The sequence below is a fragment of the Phalacrocorax aristotelis genome, chromosome 8, assembly GCF_949628215.1.
Source record: "Phalacrocorax aristotelis chromosome 8, bGulAri2.1, whole genome shotgun sequence".
Classification (NCBI taxonomy): domain Eukaryota; kingdom Metazoa; phylum Chordata; class Aves; order Suliformes; family Phalacrocoracidae; genus Phalacrocorax; species Phalacrocorax aristotelis.
In genome coordinates this window covers 6,757,703-6,780,395 of record NC_134283.1, presented here as the reverse complement: position 1 = coordinate 6,780,395, position 22,693 = coordinate 6,757,703, and the positions used below count along the sequence as shown (strand labels likewise).

The window sequence follows — 22,693 nt, the reverse complement described above, 5'->3', positions numbered from 1 at the left end:
ACGACACCAAACTTTGATTATAAATTATAAGTGGCTTTATTGCAGCCTGAAGAGGCAAAAAATTTGGAGACACTCGATTGCCTGATCCCAATTAAATTTTAAAGAAATAGTAAAGCGACACACATCCACTGAATAGCTGAGCTCTAAGGAGAACTGCAAATTACTCCTGTCGGCTGTACAGCGGGGCTGTACCCTCCAAGCACTTCTTTGCTAGAACGAGCATTTGACAATTGTCAGCAAGCTTTAAAATAAAACCAAACTAAACAAAAGAAAACAAAAAAATAAAAATCCCAAGGATCTTTCTCAAGCATTATTATTTTCATTGCAGAAAAAAATAGCTCGTGGGAGGGTAGGGGGCAAAATCAGACTCAGCGTTTTATGTGATTCAGTAACTCAGGAAGTAAAACCTGCCACAGTTGTTGACAAAGAGGGAAAAAAAGGAAAGTTTTACACTAAACTGAGTGGTCGACGGATGCACAGGTTGGAGCAGCATTTCTGACTGATCTCAGATGATTTTCTGGCCACAGTTATATGCGAGACCCTGTATTACTCACTCAGAACTCAGAAGGCGAGCAAGAAAGATTGGGGAAGGTAGGAAAAGAACCCAGATAACTGAGGGGGAAAAAAAAAAAGTCTTTTCTGAGCTTTTGCTCCCCTCAAAGCCTGGCATTCGTCTCGCCTCTGCAGCAGCTCACAATGCAGGGAGAGAATGCAGCATCTCCCACTCCCTGCACCAGCGCCCTGGGCTGCTGCTGCGGCCGACCCCATGCATTTCTGGGGCTGGGGGAGAAAGTCTCCAGCTCCGAAATTCCCACCCAAGGGCCCGATCCTGCATTCTTCTCACACCCAAGGAGTCCTGCAAAAACAATGGGAGTTTTGGCTGTGCGGGAAATGCTGAAGTGAGCTGGCATTTGTTAACCGCTGATGGATTACATTAATATGAATATTTGTCTGTAGGGGACAAACACTTTTGAGAAGTGAGCACAACATTAAGGGCAAAACATCAGCAATAATAACAAAAAAGGGTAGAGAGAAACATCATTGATGTAAACCATGAAATAAATAATATATGTCAACTTTTATGTTTCTTGCCTTTGATCTGGGTGCAGCTGACATTAAGTCCAGGAATTGATACCTTTTAAGCTGAGAAGACACAAGATGTCAAGTTATATTTTTTTAGTGCAAGGCCAACATGCGAAAACGAAGCTAAAGGAGTTGAAGAAGTGAGTATAACAGAACCATAGAGATTATCTCTTGCCATACAGAAAGAAAACGATGAGAGTTTCCATGGAAGCTGAGTGGTTAATATAATGCTGTCCTCGCTTTGCCATTCTCTCCTTATTAGAATATAATTTGGGTCCAAGTGATATGGAAATAGATTGTTACTGAGCATGGCACGGGAGTGCTGCAGGTAGAGCCAATGCAGAACGAGGTCTACAAGATGTTACATACGTATGTACTCCTCGCTCCCTGCCTGCCTCTCGTTTTAACTCTGTCATAAAGCTGTTTGAAGGTGGAAGCTGTTTAGAAGTGCACATAAAAGCACCCATTAAAAGGCATTACATTAAAACTCCATTGGATCCTGCCCAAATGATGCAGGGGCAAGGTGGAGCACCACCACAGCGTAAAGGGAAGCTGCTCTTGCCTTGGCTTTGGCGGAACTGAAAAATTTGGTCCACTATTTTTTGCTTGCTTTTCACTAGCACCAACCTTCAGGCATGGGTCTAAACCCACAGACTCTCCATCAGCTCCCCTGCATGCTCCTGACCACTTATACCAGGTAACCGGGAACAGAATTTGGCCCTAGGTGTTTATGCTGGAGTTGACATTGGGCAAGTGAGCTGTACCCATCCACGTTTGCAGCTGTTCCTGTCCAAAACCACAGCCAGAAAATCGCAGGCATGAAGGAAAAATGCTACATGTGATTTTTCTCCTCTTTAAAACACACATCCCTCCCAAAGGAACTAACCCTTCCTCTGGGACACTCTGGATACCCCTCTCCTTTACAGCCTGGCCTCATTAATCATTTACACACCCTCACACCCTCTTTCCTTAATTTAGCCTGGGCCTAAATCCCAGCAACTTCAGCAGGCTGGTCTGCACACGGAGGGCTGGGGCGCCCAGCTCCGGGACGTCAATAACCCAGCACAATGCCTCTGCACAACACGAAGCCAGCTATTTAATTACCTATCACCGCTAACAAAAGCTCTCTTTATTTTGATTAACTTTGAGGGAACAAGGTTCCCCACCACCAGAGTATGTTTAAATAATTACACAATACAGACTAACACGCCTGGAAACACAAAAAGAGGGGGAGAGAAGAAAGGGAAGACATAAGCTCAGTCTTACTTCCCAATTTAAAGTAGGAGTGACCTCGGGGTCAATTTTTCAGAGTATCTCAGATCAATTCAATTCTCACCTCCGCTGCCTACCTGCTAGCAAATGAACTTACTCGCCTTCCAATAGACAGAAATGACTAAAAGGAAATCGCATTTAGCTGCATCTGAATAACCATGGTTATTAGGTGATGCATGCAGAGGAAAAATTACCATTTCCCTTCTCCTTCTCCTCCTTGTGATTGTCATTCTCACCTCACTGGTGATTAAGATGTAGGATGCTCTTGCAGATTGTTAATTAGGTGTTAATATCTGCAAGGGGCCACAGCAAGCTCCTACACCTGAGGTCATTTCTCAGAAGTCAGGCTGTCTCCGGTGACAGTACCTGTAATTCCCATAGCTAGTTTGATTCCCACTCAACAGCTGGAGCTAGTGTTTCTTTCATGTCTGGTTTCATTTCCTATCTGAAATTATATGAGTGCTAATATCTTTATTATCTTTCCTGTAGAAGTGCATTGCTGGAGCATGGCACAGCATGTTGTTCATAGGCTTTCTTTTTTTTTTTTTTTCTTTCCCCCCAGCATTTTCAAAACGTTTCAAGCAAAAATCTTTACAGTTAGCAAATTTACAGCTGAGGACTCCATTACGGATCGGGAGGGGTAGAAAGTAGGATGGAAACAATAATAATTCGGGGACAGAAGAAAAGCAAAGCTGCACAACTGCTGAATGATAATGGCTCGAACCTTGGGAAATAAGGGTAATGGCAGGAAGGGGAGGAATTACAAGGACAGTATGACCTCTGCATGTCTTGCAGGTGCACAAGAGTTATTCCATATATGCATGCGTACATATAGGTATTAAGGATATATAGTGTTCAAGAGAGAGTGGGGCCACATAACTGAGCAATGATTTCGCTTACGCTTTGACTCATTCAAAATCAGGGTAAAGCTAAGCTATGTGTAACTCAGAAAATTACCAGCTCCCAAAGCATCCGATCTTTGTACTTGTGGCCTGGTGTGCTCGGGAGACTAAATTCTCATCCCCGCAGAAATGGTGCACGGGACCTGGGGAACACCGATGATTCCTCATCCTAGGGTATGAATTAAGGTGAATGACAAGTACTTCAATACACGAGCTTTCATTCAAAGGCTTCAAGAAACGTTACAGCTAGTTTTTAACTGCCACAAAAGCCTAGAAGGTAAGAATTAATTATCTAGGTTTATAACTGTGTAAACTAAGATATAAAGAGACCAACGGTAACAGACCTTTAGAAGAAACCTAAGATAACAAGTTTAAAGTGCTTCAGTATTTTGCTGAATCTAGAATCAAATAACTGGGTCAAAGTCTCACAAGTGAGTCAGACTGTAACTCCCAACTCCCGGTTTCTTCACTCTCTAAACATCGGGACTATATGTGGAAGGCTGAGAAGTAATTTTATATGTGGGATGTTAAATCAGTACTTTTCCTGTCTCATCAATCTCCTGTATTTTGGTACAGTGTGAATCATTTGGTAAGTGGCACAAATTAGAAAACCCAGAAGAGATGTTAAAAATATTTCAATCTTTTTTTTTAGCACTTAACTTAAAATTCCTCTATTAGAACTAAACATCAAAAGCCCCATCACTGGAAAATATTTTAGAGCTTATTCTAAACACAGGGAAAACTATTAAATTGATTTTGCTGGGAATTTGGGGGGAGTAAAAGCTATCGCATACGGCATGTACTTTCTCTTTGCTCATAAAGACTCAAGATGTTTTCATACTTCAAATTCACAGGAATGAGCTAGGAAGGAGTTTGAGACATAGCGAAGCTGTGCTTTTTTTAAATACTAGCGAACATTTTTTTTTAACCAATGTAAAATGACCTGCAAATTGTACAAAATATGTTTGCAGAGAGGAAAAGAAGGGAAAGAGGTTACTATCCATTTTTTAATCAAGAATAACACATTACATCCCATTTGAAATAAAAGATTCTCATTTAGACTTAATATAGCACATCTGCTTGAAAAACACATACAAGGCTCCCATTGACTGCAGCGGGAAACTTGCCAATAATATTTCATGGAAGTTATCTTGATATCAGCTTTGGAAAATAAAAACTTTTTAAAGGGAGTGCTAATTCAACAACAGGAAGTTAAAAATAACTCACACACAGAGAAATGTGGTTGTTTTTACAGTTCTTCACTTTAATCTTCAGTTTAATCAGATGTATGGTCTGAGAATAAAACTTAGGTGATAAGGTGTAGTTTACAGTGAAGCCAGAAGGTTGGATATCGCAGGCTGTTGCCATGAAGAGAAAAATGATGTCACGAGCAACAGTCTGACTTGATTGCACATCAGAAATACACGTGAACAGTAAGAGGATGCAAAAGGTCTCACACAAAGCACAAATCTCTTTTAAAAATGCATGTGTGAATGCAGGAATAGCAGTGAAAAGTAAGTAAATGTATACTTTAAGAGTGCCATGATTTCCCTTGTGTGAAAGGTCTTAGAGGTAAACTGGAAAAGGAACAGAAAATGTATTTCTGTTCTTTACTGCTCCTTATTTCCCCCTTTGTTTTAGATCTCATCCATACAGGGAAATTATGTAGTAAACTATACCACAGTGCTATCCATTCCCTGCGTGGACGCTCCTGCTCTAGAGTAAGAGTGGATTTTCCTGGTTAATTTATTTAATTTTGAAAGCAGCTTAAGCTATACTGGGCAGGGGTTGGGGGGAGCAGAATCCACCCTTACTCCTGGATAAGAACACCCATCCAGGGAATTCACAGCGCAGCTACCACGGTACGAGTTCAGGTCTTGCTTTTTATTAGGACGACCTCCCCTCTAGACACTCCCTTCGTGGTGGAAGCGTGGGCCCCAGGAATTCAACAGGGATTTTACCAAAGCCTGCCGTGGGGCCAGGAGCCCACCCGGGACCTCTCCTCTCACCTGAGATGTAGGTAGGATGCTGTTTAGATCCCAGGGTCCATCATTGCTGCATCCTGCCCTTGGAGCTCTACAAAAGTCCTTTGAAAACTGAAACATTAAGTGTTACACACAGCGACAAAGCCCACCAGATTTTTTTCTCGCACTTAATTTTTAAGAGGAAGCCTGGCTACAATTTTCTATGTCAGAACCAAATTCTACTTTCCAACATCATCATGCTGATCAGGAAATAATTAGAGGGATGTTTTGTTCCTGTTGTTCCATGATGTCGGAGGATGGAAAAGCTCTTCTGCACCAAACAAAATACACTGCAGTAGGATAAAATATGCCTGGGGTTATGTATGTATTGTGAGGGACATTCGCCGGAGCTGCTAGCAGATGGAATAGGCTAAGACACAGCCTTTGGAAAACAACAGTTGCCTTGTAAAATACCACAGTGTACCCTTGGTGGTCTTTTATAGGATAGCAACTAATTTTGTTATTGGTATAACAGCATACATCATAAACACAAATTCCATCCTGCAGTGCTTGCTCTGAAAACTCCCAGCAATCCCCCCCAGGCTCGAGGGCACGGAGCGACACCACCGACTGACCTCCACGAACCCTGCTGCCATCTGACCCGCGAGAGACATTATGGTGAGAACCTCTTAACTAGCAACCACCAAATATTCCAGTCACACTCATAAAATGAATTGCCTCAAAATGCTAAAAGTATGCCAGAAATAACACAATTCCTTCAAAGGAGTCAAGTTAGTAAGTTAGACCATGGAGACTAGTGTCCAGTGCTATAAATGCACAGTCTTAAATTCCCCCAACCAAACCACCTCCATGAATATCAAGTAAGCGCGCCTCCAGAGAGCGTGGAGTACTGGAGTTTTCATATCTAAGCTTATTATTCCTAATATCACAGAGACACTTCCCTGAATTGTCCTTCTCCTTCCCAAATTCCCCATCTGACCAGATGTCTTTCTCTCTCTTGCTTTCACCTGTCAATCATGTTCACAGCTGAAATTTGATTTCTCTCCCAACAGTAACCTTAGATGAAATATTACCATAGGGGTCAGAACTGTCTGAACCTTGCCATAAAAGTTCGTTAACTCTTCCGAGACCCAAGAGCTATTTGCTTAAAAGGAACGGATTTTGCTGCTGGGTTTTTTTTTCTATAATATGTGAAAGTGTAACCACAAAATATTGGAAGGAAGGCACAAGGAGTTGTCCTAGAGACCAGCAGGCTAAGCAAATCCTGAGATCACAAGCGTCCACCAGAGAAAAAGCTTTTGCTTTTTTATTATACAGATAACAAGAATGTGTGTCATATTATTTATAAAAATCTAATAGTCACATATTTAAATTACAGGAACCATGAAAGTTTTCCTATAGGATTATTGAATTTAGAACCATTACACTAGGAACAAGGTGATGGAACACGTGCTGCACCTTTGTAAGGAAAATACGTACTTCATGTATTTACTTCAGCTGAATCACGACTTGGCTCTGTTCTCGCAAAAAGCATATTGCGCTTTAAGGTCTCACAAAAAAACAAGTGGTCTGGTTTCCCTCCCATTTACAGTGGTGAAACAGAGAAAAAAATAAATGCATTGCAGGCAAAACCCTACCCGGCCTCTTCCTCGGGGAAGTTAGAGGAGCATCAGGCTCAAAATGAACCTCTTCTGGTGCCCGTTGAGAAACCTACTCCCACAGTCTATACACCAACAAAACTCCGCTTGGTGCTATTTAACATAGAGCCTAGAGCACCATTTGCAACTTCCCCATCCTCACTCAAATTTTAAATAATAAAAAATAACATTAAATAATAAAGAATAAAATAAGCTTAATTCCATGAGCTAACAAAATTCAACTGTTTTCTAACGGCACATAAGTGCTGATGAAGGCTACACAGCAGCCTGTGTTCTTCACTAAAATAGGAGGTTTCATAAAAAAATTCACACAGGAATCTGTCATTGCAACCTTGGTGCTCATTTAAGCCACTTAGTATTTTTTATAGTCAAGGTCAATAAAAATCAGATTCCGCAGGAAAAATAAAGCGCCTAGGTTGAGTCCAGCAGGGGAAGGGACTGAAAGTTTAATTCCCACATTTTCATTAGCGGCGTATTTTTCAGTCAATGTTGACAGACTGAATGAACACAAATTTCCAGAGGAAAGCAGTGCTGCGAATTAAACTCTACTGTAATTTGTAAGTACAGAAGTTGTCTAACTCAGACTCATGATGTTCATCAAGATCTGAGGGAGATCTTCAGAAGACCCATCCTTAATCCCCGTAGCTGATGTCTGAACGCTAGCATTTGAAGAAAAAGAAAGAAAACATTTGCAGAGGATTATATATGAGTTGTGGGACACGGGAGAGCTGCCTGGCTGACAAAAGTACAAAGCCCCATCATTGCAAATCGTTCTTGTAGGCACCTGAAAGTCAGCCTCACTCGAAAGCCCAGGAAACTGCACCACAGACTGTCACCGGCTCCCTGGGGCTGGACCAAAAAGCACAGTCTTAGCAGCAGAAAACAAAGCAGAGAAATTACCACCCCTGCTGAAATATGTCAAACTCCTAATGAAAATGAAAACATACCTTTTTTTATTTTGACCTCAGGTAACAGGGATTTTCACATCACCGTTGTAGACGATTCTCTCGGGTACCTAATTTAGTAAATATATTAAAATAAACCATTATTAAAAGGAATTTTTAACATTGTAAAACATGTCTGCTGTGCCACTATGGTACAGAATAGGAGCTTGTATATTCAAATTCTAAATTAAATTTAGAAAGTCTCTTGAACTGTTTATTAACTGTGAGTGAGTGAAGAAGAAATTAACACAGTTTGAAGTGAAACATTTCTAGCTCACACATCTAGTCTTTACTTCACATTAATAACAGGAGACTCTTACTGACAAATTACCTTAAAAACACATATTTTTGCCTCACCAGTGAATATCAGCTTCTTAGACCTGAAAGCGTGTAGCTTTCTGTATTTCTTTCTTAATGATTGCTATTAGCTGCACTAATGTAATTGGCAAAATAATAATCAATTTTTGTACACACTCCATTATTTTCCAGACAGTAGTTTAATAACAAAAGCAGAGCTGTCATTTCTCCCTGCGGTTATTCACACTGTACAAATTCATCCTGTCAACACATATTTAAAATCTAATTTAAAAAAAAAAAATTCAACATAGAGTGAATCTTTGTACAATAAGTGAGATAAGTCGATGAGTCAATCCACATTTCTTAAATATGGATATTTTGGTGTGTCCCTTACAGTTAACTTTCTCTCCCTGAGTGTGCATACACAGGCATACACATATATTTTCTCTAAACCGCCTGCAGGAATGCTTCAGCTCCATCCATCTATTCTAACCGTACAGCATAATCAGAGCAAGGATAAACCACAAGTCTGATCGGTTTGAATATAAAAAAAAAAAAGCAAGACAAACTATAGGTGCTTTTCCAGCATTTGATTCCAGGTCAGCTCTGCAGCTTTGAAAACAGAACGATCCCTCTCCCACATGCCACCCAAAGGTGGGACAGGCACATGGAAATGGTCCCCTCACACCACTGTAAGCAACGATTCGTTTTTCCTTTGGCTTTCCTTTCCTTTTGGGTTTGGTTGTTTTGGTTTGGTTTGGGTTTTTTTTGAGAAAGGGGAAGGTGCTTCCTTAAATGCAATACTTGGCCCACAGCAGGGATCTCTTAAAGCAAATGACTCCCATAGACCTTTGGTGTCACTTTCCCCAAGACAACCTCTGCTTTCATGCCAGCCGGTGAATCCATCCTGTTATTAATGCATGGGGCCAAGAGGAATAAGTACTCAAACCTCACACCTGAAGAGCATCCAGAAAACGATGTGGTCAGCCTGCTTTTAGCAGTCTCAGCCTTTGCCGAGGCCATCCCTTCTCTAAAACCACAACCATTCAGCCACATCACAGGAGACCTGAAACAGGATGGCACCAACCCGCTTTCATTGGCAAGGCGCATTGATTCATTTAGCAGCTTTATTTAACTATCAGTTTATTAATAAGGGAAGAGTCAAAGAAAGTAAGACAGCGTGAAGGCAGCCAGAGACACTAAGCAGATTTATTAATTTAAGAAGGCTGATCACTTTCCTTCATTTTATGACAGAGTTGGTGCAAGAGAGTTATATTTCAATAAGTTTTCTACTCTATACTGTGCTATTTTAAAAGGATTTCACAATAAAGGAAGCTGAAAGACTGTGCACAGTCTGGAGACTGTATCTGGTGTGACATGAATATAGTATTTTAACCATATTTAATCTTACAGTATTCCCTCCTCTACAATGACTTTGCAAGAGGAAACCCTACAGAAGGGAAAATCTGTTCATCCCACACCACAAAACACTGAATGGCATTGCAGGCTCCAGCAGCTCTTCCTACATATTAAAATGCTTTCATCAGGGAATTTGGGAGCAGTTAAGTTGGGGGTGTGGGGACGGGGAGAAAAAAAAAATACCTGGTCTTGTTCGGTTCACTTTCGGGCTCATTTTCATTGTCTCTAATGTTTCACTGTAACAGCTCCAAGTGCTTGAGGGAGCAGGGGCTGTTTGCAGTGGAGAGCACCACAGCCTTCGAAGCTGATGCTAATAAATAAAACTGATTCTATCCCCATCCCCTTTAGCATCACGACAGGTCACTGTCAAGGCCTTGGCAGAACTTTTGTTTCAAAATTGGAGAAGCAGGGTGCAGGCTGCAGGAAAGTGCATCTCCCCGCTTTCTTACAGAAAAGGGCTTTAAGTTTAAACACATACACACTCTGAGATACATCCACACAGATTTGGGAAACTCAGCCTCAGAAAGAGCCATTCTCTGTACTTCAGATTCTTTAAAAGCCACGAAATGTAAATCCTGGGCCCACCCCCACCCTTGCTCCCTGCAGAAATCTCAGGGCCTGATCCAAAATGTCATTCAAGAAGCTCCCTTTGATTGCAACGGGGTTTAGATTAGTCTCCGTGTGAGCACAGGTGAGAAGGGGAAAGGAAGGAAAAAGAAAAGGAAGGGGAAAAAATTAAAATAGGAAAAAAATGGGAAAGGGAGGAAGAGGAAAAGAGGAAAAAGGATTAAAATGAAAGAAGAAAAGAAAAGAAAAGAAAAGAAAAGAAAAGAAAAGAAAAGAAAAGAAAAGAAAAGAAAAGAAAAGAAAAGAAAAGAAAAGAAAAGAAAAGAAAAGAAAAGAAAAGAAAAGAAAAGAAAAGAAAAGAAAAGAGAAGAGAAACGAGGCGGCTGTGAACAAAGTGAGGGGAAGTGCTCAGTGAACATACCTAGGGGTCGGTCAGCCAGCTGCAGCCGCCTGGGTGACACACCGGAGCTAAGCTTTGGATGCACGGACGGATCCTTTAGTTACGCACAGACTCCCCTTTTGTTCCAGGAATTGAATTTAGAAACAAACAAACAAGCAAACAAACAAACAAAGGATGCTGCCCTCACCCTTCCCGTCCCCCCCGGTGCCCCGCCCGGGTCCCTGTGCCCCCCCGCCCCGCACCTGGCCGCCGTGGGACCCCGGGGCTTGGGCCAGCCCCCGCACCGCGTGTGCGTGCGAGCTGCTCCATCGCCCCGGCCCGGCCCGGGGGGGCGGGGGGATGCGTGTGCCCGGGGCCGGGGGCCCGGGGCGGGCCTGCGCCCCCCCGACGGGGCGGCCAGGCCGGGGCGGCCGGGGCGGTGCGAGGCGCGGCTCCCCGCCGGGCCCCGCCACCCCCGGCCCCGCCGCTGCGGCTGCTGCCCGCCGAGCGCCCCGCGGGCGCCGATGGAGGGCTGGTCGGGGGGACGGGGGGGGGGCTTACACCGCTATACATACACCCCCTCCCCGGCCCGGGTTATCTGCAAGCTGCTGGAAGCAGGGGTTTAAGAATCCGTGCCAAAATCCTCCCAAAATGCGCTGCTCGCCCTCGGCTGAGGCAGGTGCCGGCCGGCAGCGGGGAGGCAAACGCGTGTGCCCCCGCCGTCCTGAGCCCCCTGGTCTCCCCGACACCCCTCCGCCCTCGGGGACACTCGAGTTTAATGCTAAAAACCAAGGGATGAGGGGCTGGGAAATGCCAGAGCTTGCGCTGAAACAGGGTGTTGAGCCTCAACGCCTCCGAACGCAGCCACTGACATTTCTGCTGTAACGGGGGACAAGCTGCTGGGAACATTTTTCAGGACTGTGCTTCTTTATGAATTAACAATTGAGAGCTGCAACCAGGGACACTCCATTCCCTACCCCCGCTGGAAACTTGAAGACATTGCTCAATTTGTTGTCTGCTGGGTATTTTTTTTGTTGCGTGGTGCAGAAGGACCACTGCTAGCAAACTTCTGCTCTGGTTTTGATTCCCTCCATGCAAGACAGCTGATAGAGATGCATTAAAAAATTAAATAAATAATAATTAGGAAAAAAAAAAACCAAACCAGAAAATCATGTCACAAAGTCCACAGGGCTTCAAACCAAGCGTGGAGAGAGGCAGGGCAATCTCCATCCCCGTAACTCACTGCACCACATCTACAGGCCTGCACACTTCACTGCTGCGTGGGAAGTGGCACGGGTTTAGAAGCTAGACTTAGGATTAAAAAAAAAAAAAAAGTGGGTACAGCAATAGAAAAGAAAATTATCATTTCAGAGAGCAGTAAGATATGGGCAGCTTGCACTGAGGGCGCTGAGACGTTATCACGCTGTGCCGGGTCAACCTGATACGGTGGTAGATAGCTGGGGCTGAAGCTGGAGCTGCCTATCTGCTGTTACACTCGGTTACAGCCTCGCTGATCCCTGGCCTTTTGCTTTTCACTCGAAAAGTTAAGTCACATCCTGGACTATTTTTGCATCGTGTTGGCTTAGAGCTCACAAATCTGAATGCACTCAGCCCTCAGAGAGTGACAAATGTTATTCTCGGTCCTCCCCCACAATTTCAGGCACTCAAGAATTAGATGCGGCAGAGTGTACAGTATTTTAATCTATTGATTCGTATCTGCTGTGCCTGAAAAATTCATTAGAGGAGCCTTAAAAGTGTGAAGTGGCTGAGTGCTCAGCTCCCTCCCGAAAAGACCAGTTCTCTCAACAGCCGCTCACCTTGCCACGTCCTGGGGTGTGCTACCTCGTGTTATTCATACCGAACCCTGCACTTAAAACAGATATCTGAAGCATTTGACTACAGACAGCTCGAGTGTGTGTGTGTGTGTGTGTGTGTACAAGCAGGATTGTTTCTTGTCCCGGCTGAGCAAACAAAATCTATCCCACTCTCCATAGCTACCCCTGGAATGCCCAAGCCTCATGGCAGCCGCTCACAACAAAGCGATTCAGAAAGATTAAGAAAAATCTTAATTCCTAACATTGAAGTATGCAGGATTTTTTTTTTCCTGCATGAAATTTTAAATTCAGCCATCTGAACAGGTGTCAGAAACAGTGGGTCCATTTAGCTCCTCTGATGATCAGAGTAATAAATATAGAGGATTTCCTTTCAATGCAGCACATGCTGAAATGACACCAGTGTAGTTCTGGCATCCGAGCAGATAATTCTGATATATGCATCATTTCCTCCCTAAATCCAGGAAGCAGCTACACTCTCTATCTGATATTAGTATATTATGTCAAATAGAAATTGGTATTAAAATTATGAATGATTCTAGATCAAGAACTTCCTACACGCTACGCAGAGGGAGGGGGAGGAAACAGCTGCGCAAAAGCTTTCGGAAGGGAAAGGAAAAAAGAGCTGGGAAAGTTCATTTTTTAAACTAAAAATTTGCTGCCATGATTCACGTGGGGGTAGTTTTCAAGTGGCATTTTGATTCAGCGCAGGCGTTTTTGTTTTAAAAGGATGAAGAAGACTTTCTAATAAACAGAAGCTCTCACTGCTCTCATTGCAAACAGGCGCCCCTCGCACGGCACCTGCCCAGCAGCGGCGAGAAATTGTTCAAGAAATAAATATACACTGGTGTGACCGGGATATTTCCCTCTGTTTTTCAGGATGTGGTCCGGGATGACATTTCTCCAGTAAGGAAAACGCTGCAGCGCAAACACAAAAATACTCTTAGACTCTGCTCGGCAGAAGCCTGGAGGTCGGGCAGAGGGTTATGTTTCATTTTGGAGGGGGGGGGGATATATAAAAAAGGCTTCGGGGTAAGGTGGGATGGGGAGGGAGGCGGGGGCTGAGCCGCAGTGCACACCATTTCCCAGCCAGCAAAGGGCCGCTCTCCGGGCGCGTATCTCCCAGCACTGGTCACATGAAAGTTCTTTGTAACGTAGTTAATAAATGGGAAAGGACTATGGGACTATGGGAGAAACAGGACATTGTTAGTGATGGGGGGATTAAGACCACGCATGCCTTTTGACACACGGTTGCGGAGCTCGGGCAGCGTTCCCCCTGCTTTAGCCAGCGAGGTACCTGCGGGAGAAGAGCAGGATCCTGCTCCCCCTTGAAATCCCCAGGGATTGTACCTCTGAGCTCAATGGGAGCAGGATCGAGGCCAGAGTCAAGCGAGGGGTGATTAATGAATGTAGGTTATTCAGAGCAGAGCGGTTCCAATTAGTCCTCAGCAAGCAGTCCTGCGGCAAAGGTGGGCGCTCCCCTGCAATGATTCATACAGAGAACCCCAATACTCGCTTTGCTTTCGTGACCATTAAAAGGTGCACCTATTTTTCTACCCCCCTTCAGTTGGGCAGTTGGCGTGCTTCAGGCTGAAATTCAAGTGCAGCCTAAGGAAGGCTGCATTTTTTTTTATTTGCAAAGCAAGACTGCACTGTGTCATAACGATGCCGAACTGGGAGAGAGCCTTTTTTCCCTCTCAGGTTGGGTGTGTGATGGGAATTTTCCCTTTTGCACTCAGTCTATTTCTAGGAAGGATTTCTCTTATCCCTGTTCAAACAGGGTTTTTTTTTTTCCTGTGAGAAAGAAGATACTTCAGGGAGGCAGCAGTGCTCCCGTCGCTCTGCGCTGCTCGGTTGATTCACAATACTTTTCAAATCCTAGTGTCTGCTCCTAACTTTGCCTGCGAGGAACCTTGCAGCGGCAGAGGGGCGCGGGGATGAGGCTGGACCAGAAGCGGGTCCTGCTCTGGGGGCTTGGGGCTCTGCGCTCCCTCGGGGGCTGCAGTGCAGCTTTGGCCAGGGCTTTGCCGAGGAGAGGCCTCGTCCCTTCCCTTCCTTAGGGCAGGGCTCCTTCGGGAGCTCTCGGCAAGGGCAGCAGCAAAGCCTCTAAGTGACCCCCTGCAAAAAACCCTGGGCATCAGTAAAGGCTCAGCCGGGGAAGGGGAGGTGGGAGAAGAAATAAAAAGCAGCCCCGTCTTTATGAGAGGAGATAACTCTCTGCTTGGCCAATAGCAACCAGTTTACCCACAGATTACACATTAACCAGAAAATAGAACTCGAATTAACCAGAATCTGGAGCTTGAACCATTACTCAAACCCTGGTGCAACAGCAGGTCAGATGCCAAAGGGCAGGCTGGTGCCCTGGCACTGGGGAGGGGCGAGCTGCAGCATCGGCATCGGGGACCACGGCCACCGACGCCCACTGTCACCCACAGAGCGGCCAGGTGTCCATCGCCTCCAGAGGTACCTCAGCGGGAGCAGGCTGACCTCCAGCAGCACCCAGCGCCCGCTGACGCAGGCCCTCATGGGTGCAGGCACCATGGGGGGCCTCAGGGCCGCATCCTGACCTCGGCGCACAGGGCAGGATGGGGTCCAAGCCATGGACTGGACCAAACGGGCAGAGGAGTGGCAACAGGTCCTCTCCTTTCAGTGCCACCAGTGCCCAGGAGGGATGACCTTACAGCTGGGAAGAAGTTGCGCCAACAGCAGGGGGAAAAAAATAAAGGAAAAAAAAAAGTGCTGGGTTTATGAGCCTAGGTCTGGAGATAAAAGCCCTATCCTGGAGGGGCTGGAGCATCCTTCGGAGAGGCCTCTGCTTCTCAAATAAACTGGGCAGATAATGCCATTCAAAGAGTGGGAGAGGACTCTGCAAACGGACACTGGAGGGTCTCGGGGAAGGTGGCTTTAAACGGACTGGGTTGAGGGTTTGAGGAGCCTTTCGAAGTCAAAATGCCCTTTGACATGAGAACTGCACGGAAGGGGGGCTTGGACACCTGAACGTCTAGCACAAGTAACTCCCAGAAGTTGGAGGAAGTCCTCTGAATTTTTTTTTTTTTTCTGTTTTCTCTGCTTCTCAGCTCTGGGCTTTCTAAGGCCTGTAGCAAAAAAAAAAAAAAAGAAAAGAAAAGAAAACTGGGGGGAAACGGAAGAAGAAGGGGGGGAAGGCAAAGGAAAGAAAAAAAGGAGGCAGTATGGACCCAAATGGCAAGAAATCTTTCAATCTAGTGTTAAGTGGCTCTGTGACAAGCCAAGCCTGATGCCCTGATGCGGTGTCATCTCTTACTAGAGACTGGCATGCTTTGCTGGGATCAGATGATAAGAGGATGTGAAGTCTTCCCTTTCGCTTCACTCCATCATAAAACAATCAAAATATAGGGCCGTATCATGTCATCAGGTTTTTAAGCAGACCTCCCCTTTGAGATCTCCTAAAACCTGGTGGGATGATCTGAGTCACTGAAACTGAGCTCATCACAATACTGAGAAGTCAGAAGCAGCACCTGAAAGCTCACGTTTTTCATCTACCTGGAAGATAGCTTGATTTCTAGCGGGCAACAGTTTTCCATTTTACACGAAGCTATCCTTCTCCTTCTCCCCTCCTGAATATCATTGAGTCCAGCACTTGTATCAGCATCACCCCTTCACCAGGCAGTACGCTGAAGTACTGCTCTCGGAGTTATTGAACTTTAAACTACAGACTAAGAAACTGAGTACGGAATCAAAAAAATGCAGTTTATTATTGTAGATTATTCTCTCTTTTGATATAACCATAGAGTCGAAAATGAAAGAAAAGCACATAGGAACATCACACGTGGTTAGTTAGTAACTCAAGATATAAAACAATTTTGCACAGCAAAATATGTAAAAGAAAAAGTAACTGACAAGATTTTTTTATATTTATTGTGGTAAGATTTACTTTCCATTTTTTTTTTTTTTTAAAAGACAGGATATAAGTCCCTGAAAATAAAATTTACTGATTATTGCCTTTAAAACTGTGGAATTTTTGAAGTTACAGAAAATCCAGTTCTGCACCACAATACAACTGTAAAAAAATCTGCATCATTTTAAAACTGTGCAGTAATGCCATCTGTATAACTGCATAAATTGTATTAGCGTTCTAAACAGGTTCGTAATTTTTTTTGTTGTTTTTGTATTATATGCTTGCAGGTTATATCTTAGTGCAATTCAGTCCCAAATACTTCAATTTTGAAAAAAAAAAAAACAACCCATACATTTTGAATGTAAAATACCCCTATAGATATAAACAGGGGTGCCTCCCCCTTTTAATACTTTGGTTTTCAAATACAGTCAGTGGTATAGCAAGGACTACATATACCCAACTTATATTTAAGTTGCAAGCACATGCTGCATAAACTACTTTTTAAAACAGTCCCGTTGCAAATTCTACCCCCCTTTACATCACGACAGTAAACAATTTAGTGCATCAATCTTTAAAAAAAAAATCTACATCTAAACAGACCTAACTCTTTCGAATTTATCTATAACATTCCTTTATCTGTAGCATACATTTTAACTGGGCTAACAGATGACAGAAACTAGAATTAAATTATATACTAAGAACCCAGAGCATTCCACATTTGACAATGACCAAATGCAAAAGGAAAAAAAAAAATGGGGCAGATCATTTAAAATCAATTTTTAAGTCAATTATAATAATTTTAGTCAATAGACTGTTTTAGGCAACAGCATGGTTTCAATGTCCCCCCCAAGTGGGATGCGAATTTTGTTTTGGAACATCTTTCCAAAGTTCTTTTTTTTTAATTTTTTTTTTTGCCACATTAGGTTATCAAAATCCATTCTGGCATGTTTTTTGAGAGGGAATGCTTCAGTGCATTTAAAAGGAAGTCTGAAGTTTTGAGTAACTCAAAGCAGTTTTAGAGCAGATGCAAACTTTAATGGGGAGGAAGAGGAGGAGGAAGATCAAAGGTTGCACTTTTTTGCTTTCAACCCAAAAAAGTGATGAGGCAATAAAACAAAAGGATGAATGCCATGCCATAATAGTCTCCAAAAGTCCATTTCCAAGCAAAAGAAAAAAAAAAAAATAATTATACCTTACATGACCAGCATGCAGGGTTTTTTATTAATATAACGTCTCTTTTTCATAGTCTTTCGAAACAGTTATAGTTCATTGTTGCTAAGACAAAATAGCAAGCGTAATGCATGAGATGAGTATGGGATTCTAATGGCAGACTAAAGTCTCACGTTTGGCAGATTAAGGCCAAAACTCACATGAACACACCGAAGGTTGATGCAGGCTTGATTTTGGCAGGTTGATCTAGGTATATCTCTAGTTTTGCACAACAACGCTAAAAACTGATGGAACTCAGCAAGCTGGAGTCTAAAAATTTCACTTTGTTTTTGTATTTTTTGTTTTTGTTTTGTTTTTTTTTTTGTATTTTTTATTTTATTTTTCTTTTTGCAAAGCTCAAATCTCATATGAAGAACTCAGGATGGCAAAAAAAAAAAATCTGACTTTTTTTGGACACAGCAAGCTCAAAAGAAAAAAAACCTCATGAACTTAAAAATATATATATATATAATGTGGATGGCAGGTTTCAAAGAAGAGCAAGCTTCATATGAAGAACTGAGTTGGTGGCGAGTTGGATCTTTTAAATGTAAAAAAAAACAAAACCACAACAGCAAGCCCCCACAAAAATAAAAAAAAATAATAATAAACAGAAAAGAAACTCATGTAGAACTTTAGGTTGGCCAACACGGAGCCAGCCCACCTTAAAAAGGAAAAAAAAAAAAAAACCAAAACCAAAAACCAACCCAAAAAACAACTTTGTTTTAAAATTGTTTTGAGTTTTTTTTTGTTTTTTTGTATTTTTTTTTTTTAAAAAAGTAATACAAGGTGGCAAGCTGGGTTGTCGCTCTAGCAAAGCCCCCAACAACAACTCACACGGAGAACTTTTAGTTAAGGTGGCAAGGCTGTGGGAACTCACATGAAAAACTCTGGAGAGGAAGGGTTGTCGCTGCTGGATCCGTTTTCTCTGAAGCCATTGCTGACCAGCTTCTCGTATTTTTCCTTGTAGGCGTCCCTCTCCCGGACCAGCCTGGAGATCTCCTGCTTTAGGTGCTCCACTTGCTGCAGCAGCTGGTTCTTCTCGGACTCCAGGACGTGCCGCTGCTGGACCCTCTTGAAGCGGCAGGACTGGGCATAGCCCCTGTTTTTGAGGGTCCTCCTCTTCTGCTTCAGCCGGATCACCTCTTCCTTGCTGACGCCCCGCAGCTGCCGGTTGAGCTCCCGCACCGACATGGTCACCAGCTGCTCGTCGGAGAAGCGGTCGTCGAAGTGGAGGCCGCCGCCGCCGCCGCCGCCGCCGCCGCCGCCGTGGTGCGGGTGGTGCAGCCCCCCGGCGCCGCCGCCGCCGCCGCCGCCGCCGCCGCCGCCGGAGCCGGCGGCCGAGGAGGCGGAGGAGGGCGGCGCGCTGCCCGGCGCCGCGGCGTGGGGGTGCCCGCCGCCGCCGCCGCCGCCGCCGCCGCCGCCGTGGTGCGGGTGGTGGTGGTGGTGGTGGTAGTGGGGCGCGCCGCCCTGCGCCGCCGCCGCGGCGATCACCGCCGACACCACGGCGGCCGCCGAGCCCATCTCCTCGGCCGGCACGGAGCCGCCGGCGCCGGCGGCCGCGGCCAGCTGCTGCCCTCTAGCATAGCCATCGAAGGCGCCGGGCAGCGGGTGGTGGCTGCTGTTGATCAGCGCCTCCACCGCGTCCTCGGGGCTGAAGCCCAGCGCCTCCGGGTTGAGCTGCTGCGGGTAGCCCGTCATCCAGTAGTAGTCTTCCAGGTGGGTCTTCTGGTCGGTGCCGGAGCCGGGGCTGGGCGCCGAGAAGCTGGGGGACGGGGGCACCGAGCTGCAGGGCGTGCTCATCGGGGTGGAAGAGAGCGATCCCCCGGCGATCAAGCGGCCGCACTGGCTGATAATGCGATCGGTCTCCACCGGCTCCTTTTTCACTTCAAACTTCATCAGATCGAAGTCATTAACATATTCCATGGCCAGGGGACTGGTGGGCAGGTCGGAGCTGCTCATTGCCAGTTCTGATGCCATCCTTTTGCTGCTGACAGTCCTCCAGAAAGGGTGCGCTCCGGGAGCGAGGGGACTGCTCTGAGTTGCCACCGGGTGAGCCAGCTTGATTTTTGGCGAGCTCCGCTCCGCTCTCTCCTGCCTCTGCCTCTCGCCACGGCCCCTCGCAGCCTCCGCTCCAATTCGCCCCGGCGGCTCTCGCTCCCGCTCCGCGTTATCCTTTGCAGAGTCTCCGCTGCCGCTGATGCATCAGAGCGAGGGGCTCTTGCTATTCGCCTTTTGCATAAAGGGTTTTTTTTTTTTTTTTTTTTTGAGCTCCTCTCTCCCTCCCTTCTCTCGCTCTCTCCTCTCTCTCTCTTTTGCAGCTTGCAAACGGCAGCTGGAAGTGTTAGCTGGCGGTGTCGCGAGTAAATTTGTTGTTGTTGTTGTTTTGTTTTGTTATTTTTAACACTTCATGGTGCCTTTCCTCTGGGCTTTCTCATGCAAAGTGCGGAGCGAGAAGAGAGGTTCATCGGGGAAGGGAGGAGGGAAAAGAGCGGAGACAAAAAAAAAAAAATCAAAGTCGAGATCGCAACCAAAATAAAAATAATAATAATAATAGTTAAAAAAAAAAAAAAGAGAGAGAGAGAGAAAAAAAAAAAATCTCGACCCCAAAGCTACAGCAAGAAGATGAAAAATATTTTAAAGGTTTCATCCAGCAGGAGAGTTTAAAAGCATTGCTGAGTTTTATAGCGCTCCTGACGTCAAATAGGAAATTGACTGGGCGGCCGGACCAATGGGCTGCCGCCATCCCAGCCCTCATTAGCATAACATATAGAAACAAGGAAACTTTTCGGAGCTGTCAATCAGGGCCCCATCAGCTGACTGTCAGCTGGGGAGCGCCTTAACCCCTTCCTGCCCGCCGCCGCCCGCCGGACTCACCGGGTAAGCGGGTGCGGGACGGCGCCGCGCCCGGGGCCGCTCCTCCCGCTCCGCCGCCGCGCCGGGACGGCCCCGGCCCGCCGCGCTCCCCGCGGCCCGCCGCGCCTTCGGGCGAGCGCCCTGCCCCGGGGCGGGGTGCCCGGGGGCTGCCCCCGCCCGCCCGGGCGGTGCGGGCACCTGAGGGCGCGGGGCAGCTCCCTCCGGCCGCGGCGGGCGGGGGGGGGGGGGGGGGGGGAGCGCAGTGCGGCCGGGCCCGGCGCCCGCGGGGGGGGGGGGGGAGAGACGCGGGGTAGCGCCCCGTGGGGGGACGGACGGACGGACACCGGGCAGCGCCCCGGCAGCCCCCGGCGGGGACCCGGCGCCGCCTCCGGGGCCGCTCCGTAGCGCGGGGCTCCGCCGTGCCGGGCGCGGGTTACCTGCCGCCGGCCCGGCCCTCCCCCGGTGCCGGTGCCGGTGCCGGGTCACTCGCTCCCCTCCGCTCCCCGCCTCCCCCCGCCCCGCAGCGCCCCCGTGTCATTTATCGATTATTTTTTTGCGGGGCACCGACTCCCCCCCTCCCCCGCCGCCGCCAAGAGGTGCGAAAGCCCTGCAAGTTTGCAAGCCCCGCGCCAGCCCCCACCGCACTTGGCCTGCTGGCCCGGAGTAATTAATTTAATACATTTAGAACTAATTGTATTTACTTTAGCCTCCCCTGCCGCCCCCCCCGGGAGGGGGATGGGGCCGGGGCCGGGGGGGGCCGTGGAGCGGCGAGCGGGCTGGACGCGGAGCGGCGGAGCGGCTCCGTTCAAACCTCGACAGCGCCATCTCTCGTCGAAAGGTCAGTGCCGAGGCGGCCCCCGGCCGGTGCGGAGCCGCGGGAGCCGGGCCGGGCCCCCCCCGGCCGGGCCCCGGCCCCGCTGGGCTCGGCTCGGCTCGGCTCGGCCCGGCCCGGCCCGGCCCGGCCGGCTGCGCCCGCGGCCCCCCGCCTCCGGGGCTGCCAGGCTCGATTTTCCGACCGGGCTTTATGGGAATATCGATAGAATTAAAGTTACTTGTAATTCCGTGATAAATGAGATGTCTCTAGTAAGTAAGATTAAGTGCAGTGCTATAAAGTTGTTTATCTGAAAAGTAATTCTCAGAAACCTGACTTCTGACACTTGGTCATATATTAAACCAGCTTCTTGAACATTGTACTTCAAATCCTCCCTTCTCCCCTTGCCCTGTCCCTTCCCCCTCGGAGTTTGCTATTTATAACTGCGCAGAGGGTATTACTTCGTAGGTGCGGGCAAGTCTCTGGGTAATTTTTCACCGACTGTGAAAACCATCATTTGCAATAGCCAAGGAATCTCTGCTTAGGAAATAGTACTTGGCCGGTGGATTTACGAATGGATAACATCTTCTGACTATGCCATTATCAGTATGAGTGCCAGTACTAACGTCTGAAAGTCATACGGCATGTACTGTTCCTGGCAGCTAAAAAAGGTAGGGCATACTGCAAATTTAGGAAGATAACTACATCTAGAGACGATCACAGAGGCGATTCCGTAAAGCCAAAAAATGCTACCAGCGTCGCTAACAAAATTAAAATATAGTTCTGCAGGGTCCCGAAAGACACCCGCACACACAGAGCTGCGGACATCTGCTAGCTTTATCTTACAGATTGCGATTCATGACAAAGTTAATACAACTTAACTACTCGGGCTGGCTTTCCTATTTCTTCACGTCGTTGGAATCAACAAAACTTCCAGGCTCACAGCATAAAACCCCCCAGGACAGTCCGATTCCCTGTACTTGTTTTTTCCCTGAGCAAGGCGAATGTGGTACTGTATATCACTTAACATGCTCACCTATGAGAGACATAAAATGTGTGCTAATATTTTTAAATGAAAAGGTTATTGCTTTTCAGAATGTACACTTGTGGTATTTCACTTGCCCGTGTGATAGATGGCTGTGGAAACGTGGCTCCAGCCCCACAAAATAGTTTGTTTGGATGTGAGGATTCACAGGGCTACATTTGCAACCGAGTAAATTTCCTGAGTAAACTCTGAACTCTAGACAAAGAGTATGAAATTGTGTGAGCTAATGGAGACTGTCTCTTAATTGATACCAATGTAAGCAAGTGCTGCAAATTAATTGAAGCTCTGACCTACCAGAACAGCGAGTAAAATTATTAGTTGTACAATATTGTTCTTGTGTGATTGTTACACAGAACTGCTGCATCTACTGTTCAGCGCAGCAGAGAAAAAAAAAGATTATTAGCAATTTTTGGATAACCTTCAGAAGCAACATTATCCTCCCTGCACTATATAATTCTCATTTTAGTAGTATTTTTCTTTATTATTTGGCTATTCACAATGGGTGTCTAAACATTTACAGTCCTCTATTAACAGTGTTTCTTCCATAACAATCACACACT

The 22,693-nt window shown here is 46.2% G+C and overlaps 1 protein-coding gene across 8 annotated transcripts in view; it reads right to left on the bottom strand.

Annotated features, from left to right (window-relative positions):
• MAF (MAF bZIP transcription factor) overlaps positions 1-20,102 on the bottom strand; it is a 191,965-nt gene extending 171,863 nt beyond the window's left edge. For 5 of the 8 annotated variants that reach the window (XR_012661985.1, XM_075101327.1, XM_075101329.1 and 2 more), the window contains exons 1-2: positions 18,302-20,102; positions 7,848-7,915 (exon numbers count right to left, since the gene is read on the bottom strand). Coding sequence is in view for 6 of the 8 variants with exons in the window: in XM_075101327.1 (XP_074957428.1) it covers positions 7,882-7,915; positions 18,302-19,401 (1,134 nt within the window). In the remaining 2 variants the exon portion in view is untranslated. Of the gene's footprint in view, positions 1-7,732; positions 7,750-7,847; positions 7,916-10,548; positions 10,644-13,722; positions 13,820-18,301 lie in introns of those variants that run through there. The other 3 variants (XR_012661986.1, XM_075101331.1, XM_075101325.1) reach the window with 3 other exon arrangements.
• Positions 20,103-22,693: the final 2,591 nt, after the last annotated feature.